The 17,147-nt window shown below is 35.6% G+C and overlaps 1 protein-coding gene across 1 annotated transcript in view; it reads left to right on the forward strand.

Moving 5' to 3' along the window:
• Nucleotides 1-5,201: 5,201 nt before the first annotated feature.
• The window catches only part of klf3 (Kruppel-like factor 3 (basic)), a 45,247-nt gene continuing 33,301 nt past the window's right edge, over nucleotides 5,202-17,147 (forward strand). The window contains exon 1 of the mRNA XM_039751287.1: nucleotides 5,202-5,289. Within this exon, the coding sequence (XP_039607221.1) occupies nucleotides 5,269-5,289 (21 nt within the window). The 5' untranslated portion in view covers nucleotides 5,202-5,268. The remainder of the gene's footprint in view (nucleotides 5,290-17,147) is intronic.

A 17,147-nucleotide genomic window follows, 5' to 3' on the forward strand; every position in this document is an offset into this window, starting at 1 on the left:
AAATTTTTCTACAGTATTTGCCTGGCAAATTTCTATTGATAAATTACTTCAGATTTTCGGTGCATAACAGAAAAAAGCCACCTCACCACTTCTTTTCAAGTTGGTTTTTGGAGTTATAAGCAGACCTTCATTTGAAGATCTGAGGTTACGACTTGGAGTGTGTGGGGACAAAACATTCCAAAATATGAAATGGGGTGAGATTATTTAAGGCTTTGTACACCATTAGTAGCATTTTAAAGTCAATTCTAAATGAAATGGGTAACCAATGTACAGTAACAATGCTAAAACTGGTGAAATGTGCTCAGATTTTCTTTTTCTAGTTAAGATTCTTCCTACTGCATTCTGCACTATCTGTAACACACACCAGAATGGCTAAAATTGAAGAAATATTTGTGCAGAAAGAAAACTTCTGACTTTGGCATGTCATAGTCACAGTGAGCCATTATGCAGACATATTGCTGTTGGTATAAAGGAGCCCCAGTAGCATTTCTTGACACACTTCTGCTGAATAATTAATAATGTAGGACCAAAGAGGTGTGAGGCAGCAGAACTAACCACTTTACCGCCATGCAGTTTTAACATAATGACACAAAGTTTTTATGTCCTGTTATCTACTACCCTCTTTGAAATACAGTATAGTTATTCAGATTATTTACCTCTCCTCTTAGACAGTGCTCATTAAAAACATGTTTCCTTGTGTACTGTAATGAGAAATATTTTGTAAAAATAGTTTGCTTTCTGTAAATGGCACAAAATACTGAAAGTTGTATAGTGCATAATAAAAATAAAGAATGATATTAAGTGTTGTCTATTCCAGGGCAAAAAAATTCCATCCATGTATCCATCCATCCTCTTATTCAAGCCATGTAAGCCACTTTTAAGGAACTGGAATGTACTGTGGCAACATGGAGTACAAGGCAGGAACCAAACCAGAATGGCACTACAGTCAGTTGCTGTGCACTCTCATACACATTATCTAAACTTAATTCACACTGAGCCAGTTAAGTTCTACTAAATCATCTAATATGCAAATCTTTGGAATATCTCAGAAAACCAGAATGTAAACATGTATTTTTCTTGAAGATTGCTCTAGTGATGATTTTTATTCTGAGTTAAAGCTCTTCTACTTCTGATAAAGTCTTTGCTAAAAACTACTTGCCACAAGGGTTTTAAACGCAAATAAAATATTATGAGAAATGATACCACAACACTTTTTTGTCAAATAAACTAGTAAGACAATTCTAAAAACACAAAGTAATAGGATTTGTAATATATTTTTGAAATCATTTCAAAGAATACAATGTGACTGGAAAAATGTTAACTGACACTGTTAACTGGGCAGCTTCTTAGTTTAGCCAAGCTATTTTTAGTGTACAGGAGTGAGAATGATTTGTCTACTTTCACCATATCTGTTCACTACATTGACATAAATGTAAATATATCTCATGGTAGTAGTTTTCTTTCTAAATTCTTAGTCACAGAGGAACAAATTTGTTGAAAATACATTGTTGATTAGTTTTCCTGAGCTGTTCTCAAATAACATATTGTTGATAAGCAAAATCACAACACAGTAATGATTAATTAAATAAAGATTTGTGCCACATTGCTGAAATAGATGGCTTTTTCAATATTTTCTTGTACTCTGCTCCACATAGTTACCTGGTGTGCGCTTATATTGCTTTGCTTTTTGTACTGTAAGGATCCTTTTAAAAACACTCTCTGTGTAAAGAGTTATATATAATAAAGACTAACTCATTGATAGATTGAGGATTGGGTTTTCGGTCTGAGTAAGGCTACACAACATTTCTAGCATTACATCATATGCCTGAACTATTTTAGTTATAATATGAACCTATCTCCTGAACAGTGCAAGCATGGCAGAAGAATAAATACATTTTAAAAGAAAATTTTGAAAAATCTGTTGGACAGATGAAAGATAATTTCAGCAAGTGCGCTGCAGCTAGATAAACAAGAATGCTTTGTTATACGTGCACAATGACAATCAATACTAAAGAATTTTAAACACTTTTAAGTAATAGAACAAAGAAGACAACTGTCTCTTTCAAGCAAAAAGAGAAATTCTCAATTAATACTCACTTGACTGCTTGCTGCTAGCATTCAAAGGAATGTAATTAAACTTCATAATATTTGTCATATGTACTCTGGGTAACCAGACTGCAAACAATTCAAGCAGTATGTGATTTTTTAAATAAACCCTTTTCCCAAAGAGAAAATCAGGGCACTATGAAAGATAGTTATATTCACATCATATACTTAAATTAATTTTAGGATACCTTTTAAAATGTTTCAAATAAAATAAAACATGAAAATATATAGCACTTGGTGAATAAGTAGGTCCACAAATTGCAAACTGCTACATGTTAATATTATGCGAAAAATACTGTAGTGTCGCGTTCTTTCCTATGAACATTTTGTATGGGATTTGCTCATTTCAACAGATCATCTCTCTGAATTAATAGTGAAGTATTGCCAACACAGAGGTTAGTGAAGTTTTCCTAGAAATTTAACATTCAGTATTTAGTTGTGTGATGTCAGCACAGAAAATTGCCACTTAGTTAAACTTGACTTAGAATAAAAAGGCCTGACTTAAAATGAATTTGAAAGTAACAGCTACAATAACAGTTAATTGGTGGTAGATGTTGAGTCACTGAGGAACTTCATCTGCTGGAGGTTACATAGAGAAGAATTTTGGCCTAACTAGACACTTCCCATCACCATTCCTATTTCTTACCTTTAAGCAGTGACTACAACTTACACTGCTACCACCTAAGCTGCTTGTCAGTACTGACTGACAAATTATTTACAGTATATGTAGATTCTTTCCTTTCATAGCCATGATGTCATTAAGTCAGTCCTTTGACTCTGTTCCAAATGCCAAGTGCTGGTAATTTCATGCATTGGAACCCTGCATTCTTTTTTTCAGTTTAATATTAATTTTGGAATGTAGCTTCTCTTTTTTTTTTTGTTAATGTCTTGCTTTCCTAGTTGCTGGCTTTAATATTAACCAACAGTTCAATTCCATTCATCAAGTATGTCCGTTATAATCCAAGCAGCTACTGCCCCTCCCCCACTGAAAAAAAGTTCATTGTGCCCATTTATACTCAAAGGGCTCCTCTTAAAGGAAAATACCTTCTAAAAAATGCTATGTAGATTGAAATTATTTTGTGTTTTGAGCAAAGGAAAAGATATTTTGACTCTTAAAAGGTACTGCTGCCTAATGTATTCTTTTAAAAAAATTAAAAGATATGTATTTTCAGAAAACAACTGAATTAGTTAAAGCAGGTGTTTTATTCCTGTGCCTTGATTCTGGAGGTTGATGTACAGTACACCACACAGTATACTACAGTTATTGTTTATAAGGAAAAGGTTTTTGGGATATGTCTGTATTGTTCATCCTGTTAATATTAATACAGAAGCTTCCATAACACCTCGGATTGATTGCTCCAAGAAGTATCTGTTTGAAAACATTTTCTCTTCAGATAGATAGATAAAACTGTATTTGATTATCCATCCATCCATCTACCACACTTATGCAGTTCTGAGCTGTAATATGGTGGTCGGTGGTCCCTATCTGTCCCCAAGGTGGGAACTAACCCACAATGAGTGATCAGACTTTTAGATGCACATTCAGGTACCTTGTGCCAGTTTAGGCTTGGCAGTCAAGGTTAACACCAGAGAGGCCGAAGAAACACCCACAAGGGCATAAGAACAGATAAAGCTTTGAAATCCAGGGCTCTAGGTTTGTGAGATAGCAGTTGTAGACACTGCAACATTATGCCATCCACAAGGAATATCATAATGTAAACTGACAAATTGTGGTGTGTACTGTGAAGGCCTTGGGGAGAGTTTTCAGTTTAAAATGTTTTTTTTTCTTAAAATTAACATCAATTAAATACTGTTTGTTTCATATTCCCAGTTATCCATTAGGAATAAGGGAGACGTGTCTTTCTATAAAATGTATAAATTGTGTGAGAATGTACAGCTATATTTGAAGGACTTGATGTATTTTTGTTGAGCCTCTTCTCGAAAATTGGGAGAAGGGATGCAGTTCACGGGTAAATATTGATTGCACCATCACGTTGATAAAGCCTGGTCTTTGAAAATCTTTGAAAATTAAATAAAACAAATTTTATTTGTGGGCGCTCCGGCATATGATGGTGGGCACTGTGTGACACACATTTTACTACCGTTTTTATTTGTGATGGACACACACATATGATGATGTTCGTAGCAAAGAAGGCCTTCGGTAACAACCAAGTGCATATTGATATCTTCGTAATAAAACTTGTTATAAATTGTGCCCGATTCGATTCTCCGCGCCATGGCTCTAAAGAATGATTTCAATTGGCTGACTTGACTTTTAAAGACGATTTATGAAATACATGTATATATAATAAGTTTACGGATGCAAGCACCCATATAAAACAGCTTAATTCTTTAAGACTGATTGTGTAAGATAGATATAAAAAAATTTACCATTATTCTCCTTAATTTGTTTTGGGGTCTGATCACTAATAAGTTGTTTACGTTTAAATACGCATTACTTTTGATCCGCTTGTTTCTCGCTGATGGACGCGCACGGAGGGCTTTACAGTTAAAGGCTAAGTAACATTTAAAGCTTATTCGGTTTTACGGTTTGTCCACAGCAGTTCCTAAATGAAGGTTAACTACTTCCCTGGCTTTTAATAAAGGCATTCAAGAGATCTTGAAATGCAAAAGAAGTTGGATTCTGAGACTGAGCTATCCGAAGTGTATGGGGATGAAATTAAGTAACTTAGACTTTACTCAAAATACAATGAGATTGCTGAAAATGTAAAGAAGGTTATCTTGAGATATATTAAACTGAGTTTCAGATTAGTGAAAATCTGAACTTCATTTTCAGATATCTGAAACTCAAACTTGATATACATTTAAATGTTCATTTTACTTGCCGTATCCTAGTCCGATCTTCCGATTTTCTCGGGGTTTTATATTCGGAACATTCATTTTGCCCTGTCATATTAAAGATAAAGTTGTTTTTTTCCTGCCTTGTTAAATGATTTATCTTTACTTCAGTAAGTGGAATGCACAACCCACATCACACCTCGCCCTTGCCTCCGCCCGTCGCGACACTCCCAAACTGACAGGAGGCTCCAGCTTCTGCTTTGCTGTCCCCACCCTTTCCTCGCCTTCACCGCCCTCCTAGAGACTCCCCGCCTGGACAGACAGTCATGTGATGGGAAAGCTGAGGGCCGCCACTTTAAACAGATGGGCATTCAAAGTTTTCATGTGAGTGAGAGAAGAGCTGTGATAACCGACGGTTAAACGCGTCTTCAATCTTTGAACTGTGGAGTATAAGGGCTTACGTCGTCTAGGAAGTAAGTGCTATTCTCCGAACTCGGATGGATTGGGGAGGAGGTTCTTGGCAACAAATGGTGATCTTTTTCATGTTTATTTTATTGAAGTGACATGCTGCGTGTAATAAATGAGTTACAAACTCTCCTTACTACAACAAAAAATGAGGTGATGGGCTGCTTTTACCATCCTACTGCTTACACCATTACATCGTAGGCTTTATGCAACTTTTATCAGCCCAGACTTCGTTACAGTAATAGAAAGCTTTTGGGCGATACTGGCAAGCGTTACAGAAGACAAGTTTCGTACCTGGCGTCCAACTTTTTTTTTTCTTTTTCGGAAGAGTTGGTAGTTGCTGCTCCGCTTAGCTAGGCAGCGCACCTGAAGGAGTTAAGTTTTGAGTCGCCTGTGGAACTTACAACGAAGCGCTGAGATTTCGAGGGTTGAGAATTGCTCTCTCCAGACAAGAGGTCTTCATTGTCTTTTCCCCCCACCCCTGTAATGTGTGCGGACTTGTAAAGTGTAATCCGATCCTAGACAGCGGGTGAGGTGATTGTGTACCATAGTGCTGGGAAAAAAACCCTAACGTGCTCCGTAGCGCAGCCACCGATGCCAAGATAGTAGACGGCAGATGTCTGGGATGAATGTCTTTCATACTTGTAAGGAACTCGTCATAACCTAATATTTAACGTCAGATCAAGTGTGTTCCATCAGGTAAAGGATGCTTCTGTTAAAGAACAACTCAATCCTTTAACGCGAAAGGTATGAAGAGTTTTTTCAAAATGTATAAGCTTGACCAGTGAATTGACGAACTAATTGCTTTGTAAGTGAAGGATTTTATTTGGGATTTAAAACGATACAAACATAAATACATAACATTTTTGTATTTATTTCGGTGGATAATCAGTCATTAAGAGGAGTGATCAATTGAAATTGAATAGAATAAGCGTGCCGCGTTAAATTTCGTCTCCGGCGAGTTTACTTACAGTTCGGCAGGTGTGCGCTTGTATAACCAGAGGGACCCTGACAGTAAAGAGCTGTAACTTTATTATATCTCCTCGTTCACGTAAAAACCAATGGCTGAAACATAGATAAGTAGTACTGGATGTAAAGTAGAAGACAACTGTAGGAATTGTCACATAGACTGGGGCAGTTATGAATCGTTAACTTAAACAAATAACGGGAGCAGTTGTTGGCACCCTACTTTGTAAAGACGTAAGCTCAGTATAGCGCTGAGCGATGTCGCGTGTTTTGAAATGCGCTGTACTGTATAACATAAAACATTGATTTATTGACTGATAAAAAAAAAACTATCAGTTTGTGCTATTTTATCAAGTACTGTACCGCCTTTTGTTATAATCGGGTTGTGTAATGCACACCTTTCCTTTTGTTATTGGCTACTTTAGAGGTTATTCAGGGTACTTGTCATCTGTGTATTTCACTTAGAAAATTACAATTGTGCACTTAAAAGTTTGTTGAACTAGTTTATATTAAGGCTATTGTACACACACATTGATTAGAAGAAATAATTGTACTTTATATAGTGGGACAGTATAAGTCGATTTATATATTTATATTTCTTTAATGTGACTTTAATTTGAGCCCGGTGGTTTAACTCTACATAAAAACATAGAAATAGGCCTGTTTGCATTATTTGGTAAGATGTAAACATACAGTTAATGGAACTGAGTGGATTTCTGTAGTTTACATAAATTGATCAATTTAAGCTTTTTAAATTTTTGTTTCATTAGAATGTATTTTTATCAAACAGGTAAACTTTATTCTGCATAGCATCTTTCAAAGTGTGAAACTGCGCAAAGTGCTTTGCAGAAATCTATGTTAGTAATATTTCTTTGTGTAATATAAAGTTAAACACTGGACCCTCATTGCAACGAAAAAAAGGCGTACCAGTGTGCCTTGTACATATTGCATGGTTATAGAGATCTAAAGGATATCTAGGTAGCCTCGAGGACTAAGCAGGAATTATTCTAGACTTGATTCCAGTTTTACAGAAGGCACATATTAAAAAAAATTGCACATTTCTCCTATGATGACCCTTCTTAAAATCACTAAACAGTTAGTGTAAAAACAATTTAAAAAAGAACAAAAAAATAACAAGGCATACCAGCCATTTAAAAATTTCTAAGAACGTTTTTGCTCAAGGTGAAAAAGGAACAGCGTGTTGAATTCCAAACTTTCAATATATAATCATTTCAAGTAACCTAAACTCTAGTAAACAGCATATTGTATTATACAGTATACTGTATATTAGCAAAGTATGAAAGACTTTTTTTATTGTTTTAAAAACACATTTCTCATACTCATAAATGTACCAACGGAAAGGAAATATAACTTATTAGGTGGGTTCATGAGTCAAGTTAATGTAATCCGAATGTTTGGTAAACCAAATATCCATCTGTTTTCTGAATCTGTTTCACTCAACAACATAAGACACAAGACAGGAGACACAAGCCAGGAGTTAGTAGTACATGGGACATGAGTTTATTGTGGAGCACACACACACACACATTCTCTCATAACGGGCATTAGATGCCTCAGGGTTCTATAAACTAGGCTGTGTCCTGTTAATATGTTTCAGCTCACACCCACAAAGCTAGCACCTCCACCCTTCTGTTGTTGTATTGAGCAGCAGCTGCCCATGTAAATACATACAGGGCAAAGTCAATGTTTCTCTTTGCCTTTGCTGCACCTGGCTCCAGCCGAGCTGTTTCCTGATCTTTGTTTCAAGGCCTTGTTTTGCGTCAGACATTCCAAGAGGCACATGCATGTTCTTTTCCTGTTTGCAGACCAGTTCGTTGGAGGTAAAGGCAGGGTCCCAATCAAAACAGTCCAGGCACTCCTCCTTGGGCCCCACCCTCTCTTTGCTTTGCTTTTATCTCTCTCACACACACACACACACACACACACACACACACACACACACACACACACATACAAAGTTTATTGTTCAAGATGTATTCCTTTTACATGCCACACAGAAGCTCAGTACTAACCTTTTCACCTCTTGCTTCATAACATGTTATTTACTCCACCAAGTTGTTTTAGGATTATGAGAGGTGGAGGAGTAGGCGTCAGTTGCTTGTTTTAGGCAGTGTTTTATGTGTTTGTTACATTTTGTATTTCATATGGTAACAGCTGGGGCCATCTAGAATTGCATTTGCCTATCACTTCCACTGAAAGTTTATTTTTATTAATGTTTAGAGTATGAGTACTTTTGCAAGTTATCAGAAATGTATCATACTAATTGTCATTTCTTTCTTTCTTTCTTTCTTTCTTTCTTTCTTTCTTTCTTTCTTTCTTTCTTTCTTTCTTTCTTAACATGGAGTGCATGTTTAACCATTCCCCAGTATATGATGTGATAGATGCAATCCTCTGTCGAGTAATCTGTTTTTCAAACTCAGTTTTCCAATAATAGGAAGACTTGTAGCCTAAACAATAGTTATGCAATTATTTTTCTTTTTTTTTGTTTACATATTTTTTTGTTCAAAGGGAAAAAAAAGATAACAAAAAATATGTATACGTTACAATTCTTACTGACCCCATTGTTGCCCCTCTACTGACTTAAAACACAGGATATATAGTAAGTATAATAAATCGGATGCAATATGTGGTTTAAAACCAGACATAGTGTATAAGATATGAAGATATAAATAAAGCATAATGCACAGAATCTATACAGTCCACACATAATATAGCGATTGATGGGAGCATTGTTAGCATATTTGAAGAAATAAAGTATAGTACAATTGTAAATATAAAACTGTTTAATATCCGATTACTTAGAGAAGTGCTGTTTCTGGTTAATGTTTTGGGATGTTTGTACCAGTAGGTATAAAGTTGTTTAATATGAGGTGTATCTTGATTTATAAAAAAATTATACTGTAATAACTAATGGTCATAGAAAACTGTGTAACTTACATAGGATTCTTGATGTATAAAAAGACTTTATACAAATTAATTTTTTGTCCTTTTGATAATTGTACGTAGAATTGTATGTAGAATGGCAAACAAAAATGCAAATAAACAAATAATAGACAAATAAAACACTCCATTATGTATATAATTTCTTTATTTATTGCATTTATAGTTTGAAGTAAATTTCTCTTTTCATGGACAAATCCTGTGTTATCAATAAAATGAGATTCAGCTCCCAAAAAGTTTGTGTGTGTGTATATATATATATATATATATATATATATATATATATATATATATATATATATATATATATATATATATATAGAGTCCTTTTAATAATAATACATTTTATTTTCATAGCACCTTTCCTGTGCTCAAAGTGCTTCACAAATATTCAGAGGAATACACTAGGAATAAAAGCAAAAGGTGATATCAATAATAAAGGATAGAAACTAATAACTAAACACTAAACACCATATAATAGATTATTACATAAAAGCCAAAGTTCTGCAATAGATTAAGAATCCAAAAAAACAGGAAAGAATGAGCAAAAAGCCATTTGGTATAGCACTTTTCCTAATGTTTAAATATTTAAAACACGCAGCACAGGACATGTTCAGGGTCACACAAGTTATCAATAATATGGGATGGACGTGCAGCTTTGCACTCAATTCCAAATATTTAGCCTCTGGGCCATACTGAAAAAAGTGGTTTTTTAACTGGTTAGTGGGTCCTTTTTTTTTTTTTTTTATACACTCTATTCAGTTCCCTTCAGATGGGAGAATATGAGTCGCAGAGAGGAAACCAGGCATCAGTCTGAGTTGATAAGGAAATGCATTGTCTGAAAGAGTTGGCTGAAGCTTTCAGTTCTCTGAGGTTACTGCACAAGGAAGGAAAGCCAGACAGGATACCACTCACACACCCTTTAGCGTGCCGCATGGAAATGGTGCCAGGCCCCAAATGATCCAGAAAAAATTGGACATGATTATCTGATTGATTAATGTAAGGGTTCTTCATAGTATCCAGGTTAAACATTGTGACTAAGCCTAACATTATGTTGAATAATTTATTGTGTGAATACATTTTATATGATTTGAATATGTCCAAATAGCCAGCCCACCACATGAAGGCTGCTATATGTCTGCATGGCATATTAAGAAAAACATACTTTGATCTCTAGTAATATAATAATAATATAATAAATAATCCACAGTTAAGATTACTAAAGTCTTTTTATACTATAATAACATCAGTTCAAGTGTGTCTGTCCATGGATTTTATGCTATCTTATTTTATGTGTGTTTATGGGTGTGTGTAAGCACCAGATACAAGAAACAAAGTTTTTCTTTAAACCACTGACTGAGTCGATGTTCTGAAGACTTTAGAAGTATAATGTGATAAAAAGAGTAAATCTCCCCTTAGTCCTAAAGTTCACAGTTCTGTGCAGTCTGCATATTCTCCCTTTGTTTATGCTGGTTTTTCCAAGTACTCCAGTCTCCCAGGTTTCTTCAAAATAGGCAATTAAAAATCATTCTACAATGAGCAAATATGGTAGTTATTTTATGTTGTATTTTAATAATGGCTGATTGCTTTAATTACAATTACATAATATCTGAGAATATTTCTTTGTTTTCTGATGATTTCCTGCAGATGCATTTATAATCTATAAGGGAAGACTTCCAACTTTCAGGAAAGCTATTGCTGAGAAATCTTAAAAACTGAGGCTTGCATATTGACATCCCCTCCCAATATTCTGGCAGCCACCACATTTAAATTATTTTAGACATAGTATTTTAGGCTAATATGGCAATACATTATTAGAAAAAAAATGCAAAACAAATATATTTATTTTTCTGATCACCACACTGTCAACTTCAATTAAATTTTAATTCCTTGATGAGAAACCTGTCAACATACCAGCTTTGTCAAGGTTTTCCTGACTCGTATTTAGTTCAAGAAAGGTACTATTCTGCCTAATGTTTTCAGTTGTTATATTTTCTAACCGTATGGTGCTATAAAGCTCAAACCTTTCAACAGGTGGACAGCATATATATTTGTTTTTGTAACTGTGAAGCCCCTTTCAAAATGAGGAACCAATATAACTTAACATTAACTCCTTTAGAAATATATACTGTAGGGTGTCACTAAAGTTGCATTCAGCTTAAAGATTAAAATAGAATAAAAATCAGTCAAGGATGTTCTTTTTTTCCCCTTCTCATACTATTGCACCTGCTTAATTATATTGAATCGTATGACAGAGCTGCCCAAGCAAATGGGGTGTGGGCATAATAAGATAGTAAACTGAAACTAGACCTGTTTGGACAAGCCGTGGGGATTCATCTGTGAGCTTTGAGGGAGGGTGGAGCAAGATATTTAAAGATGATATATAGTTGAGGTCAAAATGTTTGCTTTCTGGGTTGAAATGGGTTGAGGATTTCATGTTACAGTTTTTCATCTGACTTCCTTTAATAATAAAATATTATTGAGACTGTTAGAGAAGTCACATTTATTTTGTCTGTATAGAAAACATGTGGAAGGTTGTATGTTTCAATGCCTGCTTATAGTGTGAATTTTTTAGTGAAATAGTTCTGTTAGACTCTATGTGTCTGACCTCAAAAGAAAATAAAGAGTTACACTTTAAATTAAGAAAAGTATGGTAAAGCATATGGGTTTTTGGTTTTTATGGTTCAGTTTGAATTTTCTAAAGTAAGTGGATGGAGATCCTCCCAGATATTTCCCCTTGGAATTAATAAAGTATCTATCTATCTATCTATCTATCTATCTATCTATCTATCTATCTATCTATCTATCTATCTATCTATCTATCTATCTATCTATCTATCTATATACTGCCATGTATTCATATATCTATCTATCTATCTATCTATCTATCTATCTATCTATCTATCTATCTATCTATCTATTTTTTTACACTACCCATAATGTAATAAAGGATAAAGCAGATAAGTAAACAGCAGTGTTTATGTGTGTATATAATATATACCTTTAAAAAATGTATGTGTGTGTGTTTTTATTTATAAATACATATGTGTGTGTGTGTGTGTGTATATATATATATGTATATATGTAGTGAGTGTGTATGTGTGTGTGTGTGTGTGTGTGTATATATATATATATATATATATATATATAAAATCCTAAGCCTAAAAGTGCAACGATTTTGTGTGACTTTTTAATGTAATGTTGTTAGATTTTCAGATTTTTATTCCGTTTTAAAATAATAAACTAAAAAATATCAAGAACTCGCTTCCCACAAGACGAGACTTTGTGCCAAGAGATTTAACCATTCCTTGGGCCAGAAATAAAAGACGAAGAGTAGGACAGCTGCTGTACAGGCTTTTAAATATTCAAAGCACTGCGCAATCCAGCAGGTGATTGAGCAAAGAGGAAGTAAAAAAAAAAAACTTTGTTTCCCATTGTATTACCATTTAAGAGGGGGATTCAGAGGAGCGACCGCATCTCCTTGGGGTATGTTCAGCTCCCCTCTTTACAACGCTAGTGGCAGAGATGTGAAGTGGCTGGCGCGTAGCACAGGCCGGGGAGTTGGCTAGCAAAGCAAGCAGGGTGCGAACCCTCTAGTATATATATATATATATATATATATATATATATATAGTGAATAAAGTATAACACAAGGATGAAGAATAGGGGTTCCCTTTATATTTGAAACTGTGCAACAAAACAAACAAACAGGCTTTATACAGTAGATGAGAGCTCAAAACAGAACATAGCATGAGAAAGATGAAGGATTATATGGCCGGATTGAGAGGAAGGGGCAGATCCAGAAGAAAAGGAACCAGACATGACATCAGTGGTGGAAAGGTTAGTGAGCTGGTCTGCAGAATGAGAAAGAAATAAAACGTTAGATTATTGTGCCAACCTCTGGTTTGGTGAGTAATTGCAGCCCTTAATCTGTCTCCAATGCATACGTGGTTGACAATATATATTTATGTATACAGTATATCACCTGACTCAGTAATACAGGCTAATTTAGAGCCATCAAACTATTACCTTGATTGTTATTTATATCATTATTATACAAATAAGTTACATTTTATAGAGGATTCTTTAAATGAATAGAATGTAACATTTCTAATGAATAGTCTCTTTGAGGTCAAGTGTGAGTGGCCTGTCCTAGAAGTGTTCAGCACTGGCACAGACATCTACTTTAGCCCTGAGACACAGTTAATAGATTACTGATTGGTAAGTGCACTGGATTTTCTGACTTATAGGATAATTGATCAGATTTTCCTTTAAATTTGTGTGCCTTTAATTCCTTTCTATATGTTTGTCTTCTGTAAGGAAAGGGCTGAGGGTAAACATAAAAAAGAAAAAAAATCTAGCCTTTACTATCAAAGGTTACATTTGTGTAAACATTTTTGAAGTCATTTTCAGTACTGACCAATCATGTGTTTTTCCAAAGATCACAACTGATACATTAGTGATATACAACAGTTTTTTGAAGTGACACTTTGCAACCAAGTAATTACATTATGCTGGCTTAGAAAGTAAGTGATTGAATATGTAGTGACAGTAACGTGAGATTATTGGTGCTTAAAACGTTTCAGACAGAACTACAGTATGCATATGCATACTTGATGGGGAAGATTCTGTAGTTTTATATTAATTAATTCCTCAAAAATTCCCTTTTTGTACATATGCATTCTAGTCTTGACTAGAACTGTTTCATTAGAGATGATCATGTCCAAAGGGAGCAGTAAAGGTGGAAGTAAAAGTAGCTAATGTTTAACATGCTTTTCTTGTGAAGATGACTCCCTGACCAGACTTCACATATGAGTTGTTTCTGCTTCATTGCTACTCTTGGCGCCTGTGTGTTTACCATTCTTTTTACACCTGGTTGACAATTTATCATCTGTATACCTAAAGGTATCTGTACAGACTGAGGTTGTTGATATAACTCCCCTGTGTTTGTAACATTAATGATAAAAAGTACAAATGTAGAATATAATTAATTCTTTTAAATAATAATTGAATAAATCAAAATGAATATATGCAAGTTTTCATATAAGAAATAACAGCAAATAGAATACAGACATATTCTATGTATTGTAAAAAGAAGACAATTTTCTTGTGTGTGAAATTGCAGAGATGGGTGCCTGAATCCTTTTAAGATTTCATGTCCAAGTACAGTATATTTCTGTTTGATAATCAATTAATGAAGTGTTCAAAAGTAAAGTATATTTACATAAATCAAATTGTATGTAGTAATAGTTATCATAAGTTCTTTGAAACACGTTTAAAAAGATTTAATACAAAATAAAGATTCAGGAGGATCTGGCCTGGAAATTAGCATTGCTGCCTCAAAAATCCAACTTCATTTTTGTTTTCACACATCCCCTGCACCTTAAATTGATTGGGGCTGTGTGTGAGTGTGAATATGTGTAGGAGCAACTGTGCAATACACTGGTCCCCTGTTCAGGACTGATTATTGCCTCGCACTTGATGCAAACAAGATAGGTTCAGGTCTTTCCAGACAACTGAATTACATGGTGATAAGAATTATGTTATAAACATGGTGCAGTATTTGTCAACAATACAGTAATCCCTCCTCGATCGCAGGGGTTGCGTTCCAGACCCCCCCGCGATAGGTGAAAATCCGCGAAGTAGAAACCATATGTTTCTATGGTTATTTTTATATATTTTAAGCCCTTATAAACTCTCCCACACTGTTTATAAATATTCCCCGCAGAGTTATACAGCATAATCCCTTTGTATTCTCTTAGATATTAGGTAAGATTCATTGAAATTCTGTATATAAACACACTGTTTATATACAGTAAAACCTAAATATTATTTTAAAGATATTGAGTGTCTCCGATATTACATGTTACAGCCATTACGATAGACATGCCACCAGCAATAAATACGTACAATGCAACAAAAATATCCATCCATCCATCCATTATCCAACCCGCTGAATCCAAACACAGGGTCACGGGGGTCCGCTGGAGCCAATCCCAGCCAACACAGGGCACAAGGCAGGAACTAATCCTGGGCAGGGTGTCAACCCACCGCAGGACACACACAAACACACCCACACACCAAGCACACACTAGGGCCAATTTAAAGTCGCCAATCCACCTAACTCGCATGTCTTTGGACTGTGGGAGGAAACCAGAGTACCCGGAGGAAACCCACGCAGACACGGGGAGAACATGCACACTCCACGCAGGGAGGACCCGGGAAGCAAACCTGGGTCTTCTAACTGCAAGGCAGCAGCGCTACCACTGCGCTACCGTGCTGCCCATGCAACAAAAATAGTATACAGTAAATGTGTGTGTACAGTGACACTAAACGTACGTACATGTACTAAGTACTGTAAGTAGAAAATTAATTATGGTTACTCACCAACAATGACACGATGACTTGTCCGATAACAATGAGTTTTATTTTACTGCACAACAAAGGAGAGCCTTACAGCCCTTAAAGGAGCCACTTCAGGCGATTGTGTAGCACTGCCGTTGTTCTTCTTCTGGCAGTCTTCAATCCAAATCCCTAAAGCAGATTCCATCCAGACTACTGCCTTATTACATCCACTTACAACTTGTTTTGCACCCTGGTTAAAAGGACACTGCGGCTGTAGATCTTATATTCCTTTCCTACTTTTTAAATAAAAAGAATCGTAGCCTTCAACAAATCCAAACGCTTACCTTTTCGCAATCGTTAACATCTTCCGCTTTGCTGGGCACGGCCCCTGAAGCAGTAGCAGATCGTTTTGGAGCCATAATGAAGGGCTTGACTATGCACAAAGATAAACACAAAAGAGCACAACTCTTTACACAGCGAAACACGTTGATGCTGAATGAGTGAGACGAGACTTCCTAGTTAACACTGCATTCAGCAAGCAGGAACTTAACTGCGTGCTCTGATTGGTTAGCTTCTCAGTCATCCGCCAATAGCGTCCCTTGTATGAAACTGAGAAAGCATGTACAGGAAGTAAAAAGACACATTGTCCGCAGAACCCGCGAAGCAGCGAAAAATCCGCGTTATATATTTAGTTATGCTTTCATATAAAATCCGCGATAGAGTGAAACCGCGAAGTCAAAGCGCGATATAGCGAGGGATTACTGTAATCAATATTTTGTTGTAATGAGATAGTTTGTTATGTACAGCAAGTATTTAGTGTTTGGATCGCTATCAGAACATTCTGAAATCATGTGGACATTAAAATCAATAAAAATATATCCAGAGGCAGGCACTAGGTTGTTAGCTTGTATCATCTCCAGCATAATTAGCTGCCCCATATACTGGATTGTAACCTGGTGTTTGGTGAGGCACTGTATTAAGCTAAATTCAATGTTGTATTCATGAAACCATTCAAGGATGTTCCATGCCCTCTAGCATGAGGCAAAATCCTTCAGAAAAAATGCCTATTCAAAGGTGTGTGCATTAAAGATACACCTAATTCCCAACACTGTTCATATATCCAATGGTAGTTAAACATTGCTCTTTTTGTATCATGGAATTCCTTATGTGCCACCGCACCATTACGTTATGACCGTCATCTGGCATTACTGACACTCTTTACGATAGATCCATAGACTTTACAGATATTTTTGTCATATCCTAGCTTTCCCAAGAGCAATAACTAGTACTCTTCAATAGGACAAGCAGTGTTCTACCAGTCCTCTAGTGTCTGTGCTTCTTGAACCAATGCATTTGCACTTTCTTGTTTTTGCTGATAAGAGGGGAACTTGGTTGGGTTGTTGGCAACCATGCCTTGCACACAGTTAGATAGGATGGCTTGTTGTAATGTGATAATTTTATCACCACTTCTGCACACACGGCTGTTTGTTGCTGCATTGACTGTA

The sequence above is a fragment of the Polypterus senegalus genome, chromosome 4 (assembly GCF_016835505.1).
Source record: "Polypterus senegalus isolate Bchr_013 chromosome 4, ASM1683550v1, whole genome shotgun sequence".
NCBI classification, from domain to species: Eukaryota; Metazoa; Chordata; class Cladistia; order Polypteriformes; family Polypteridae; genus Polypterus; species Polypterus senegalus.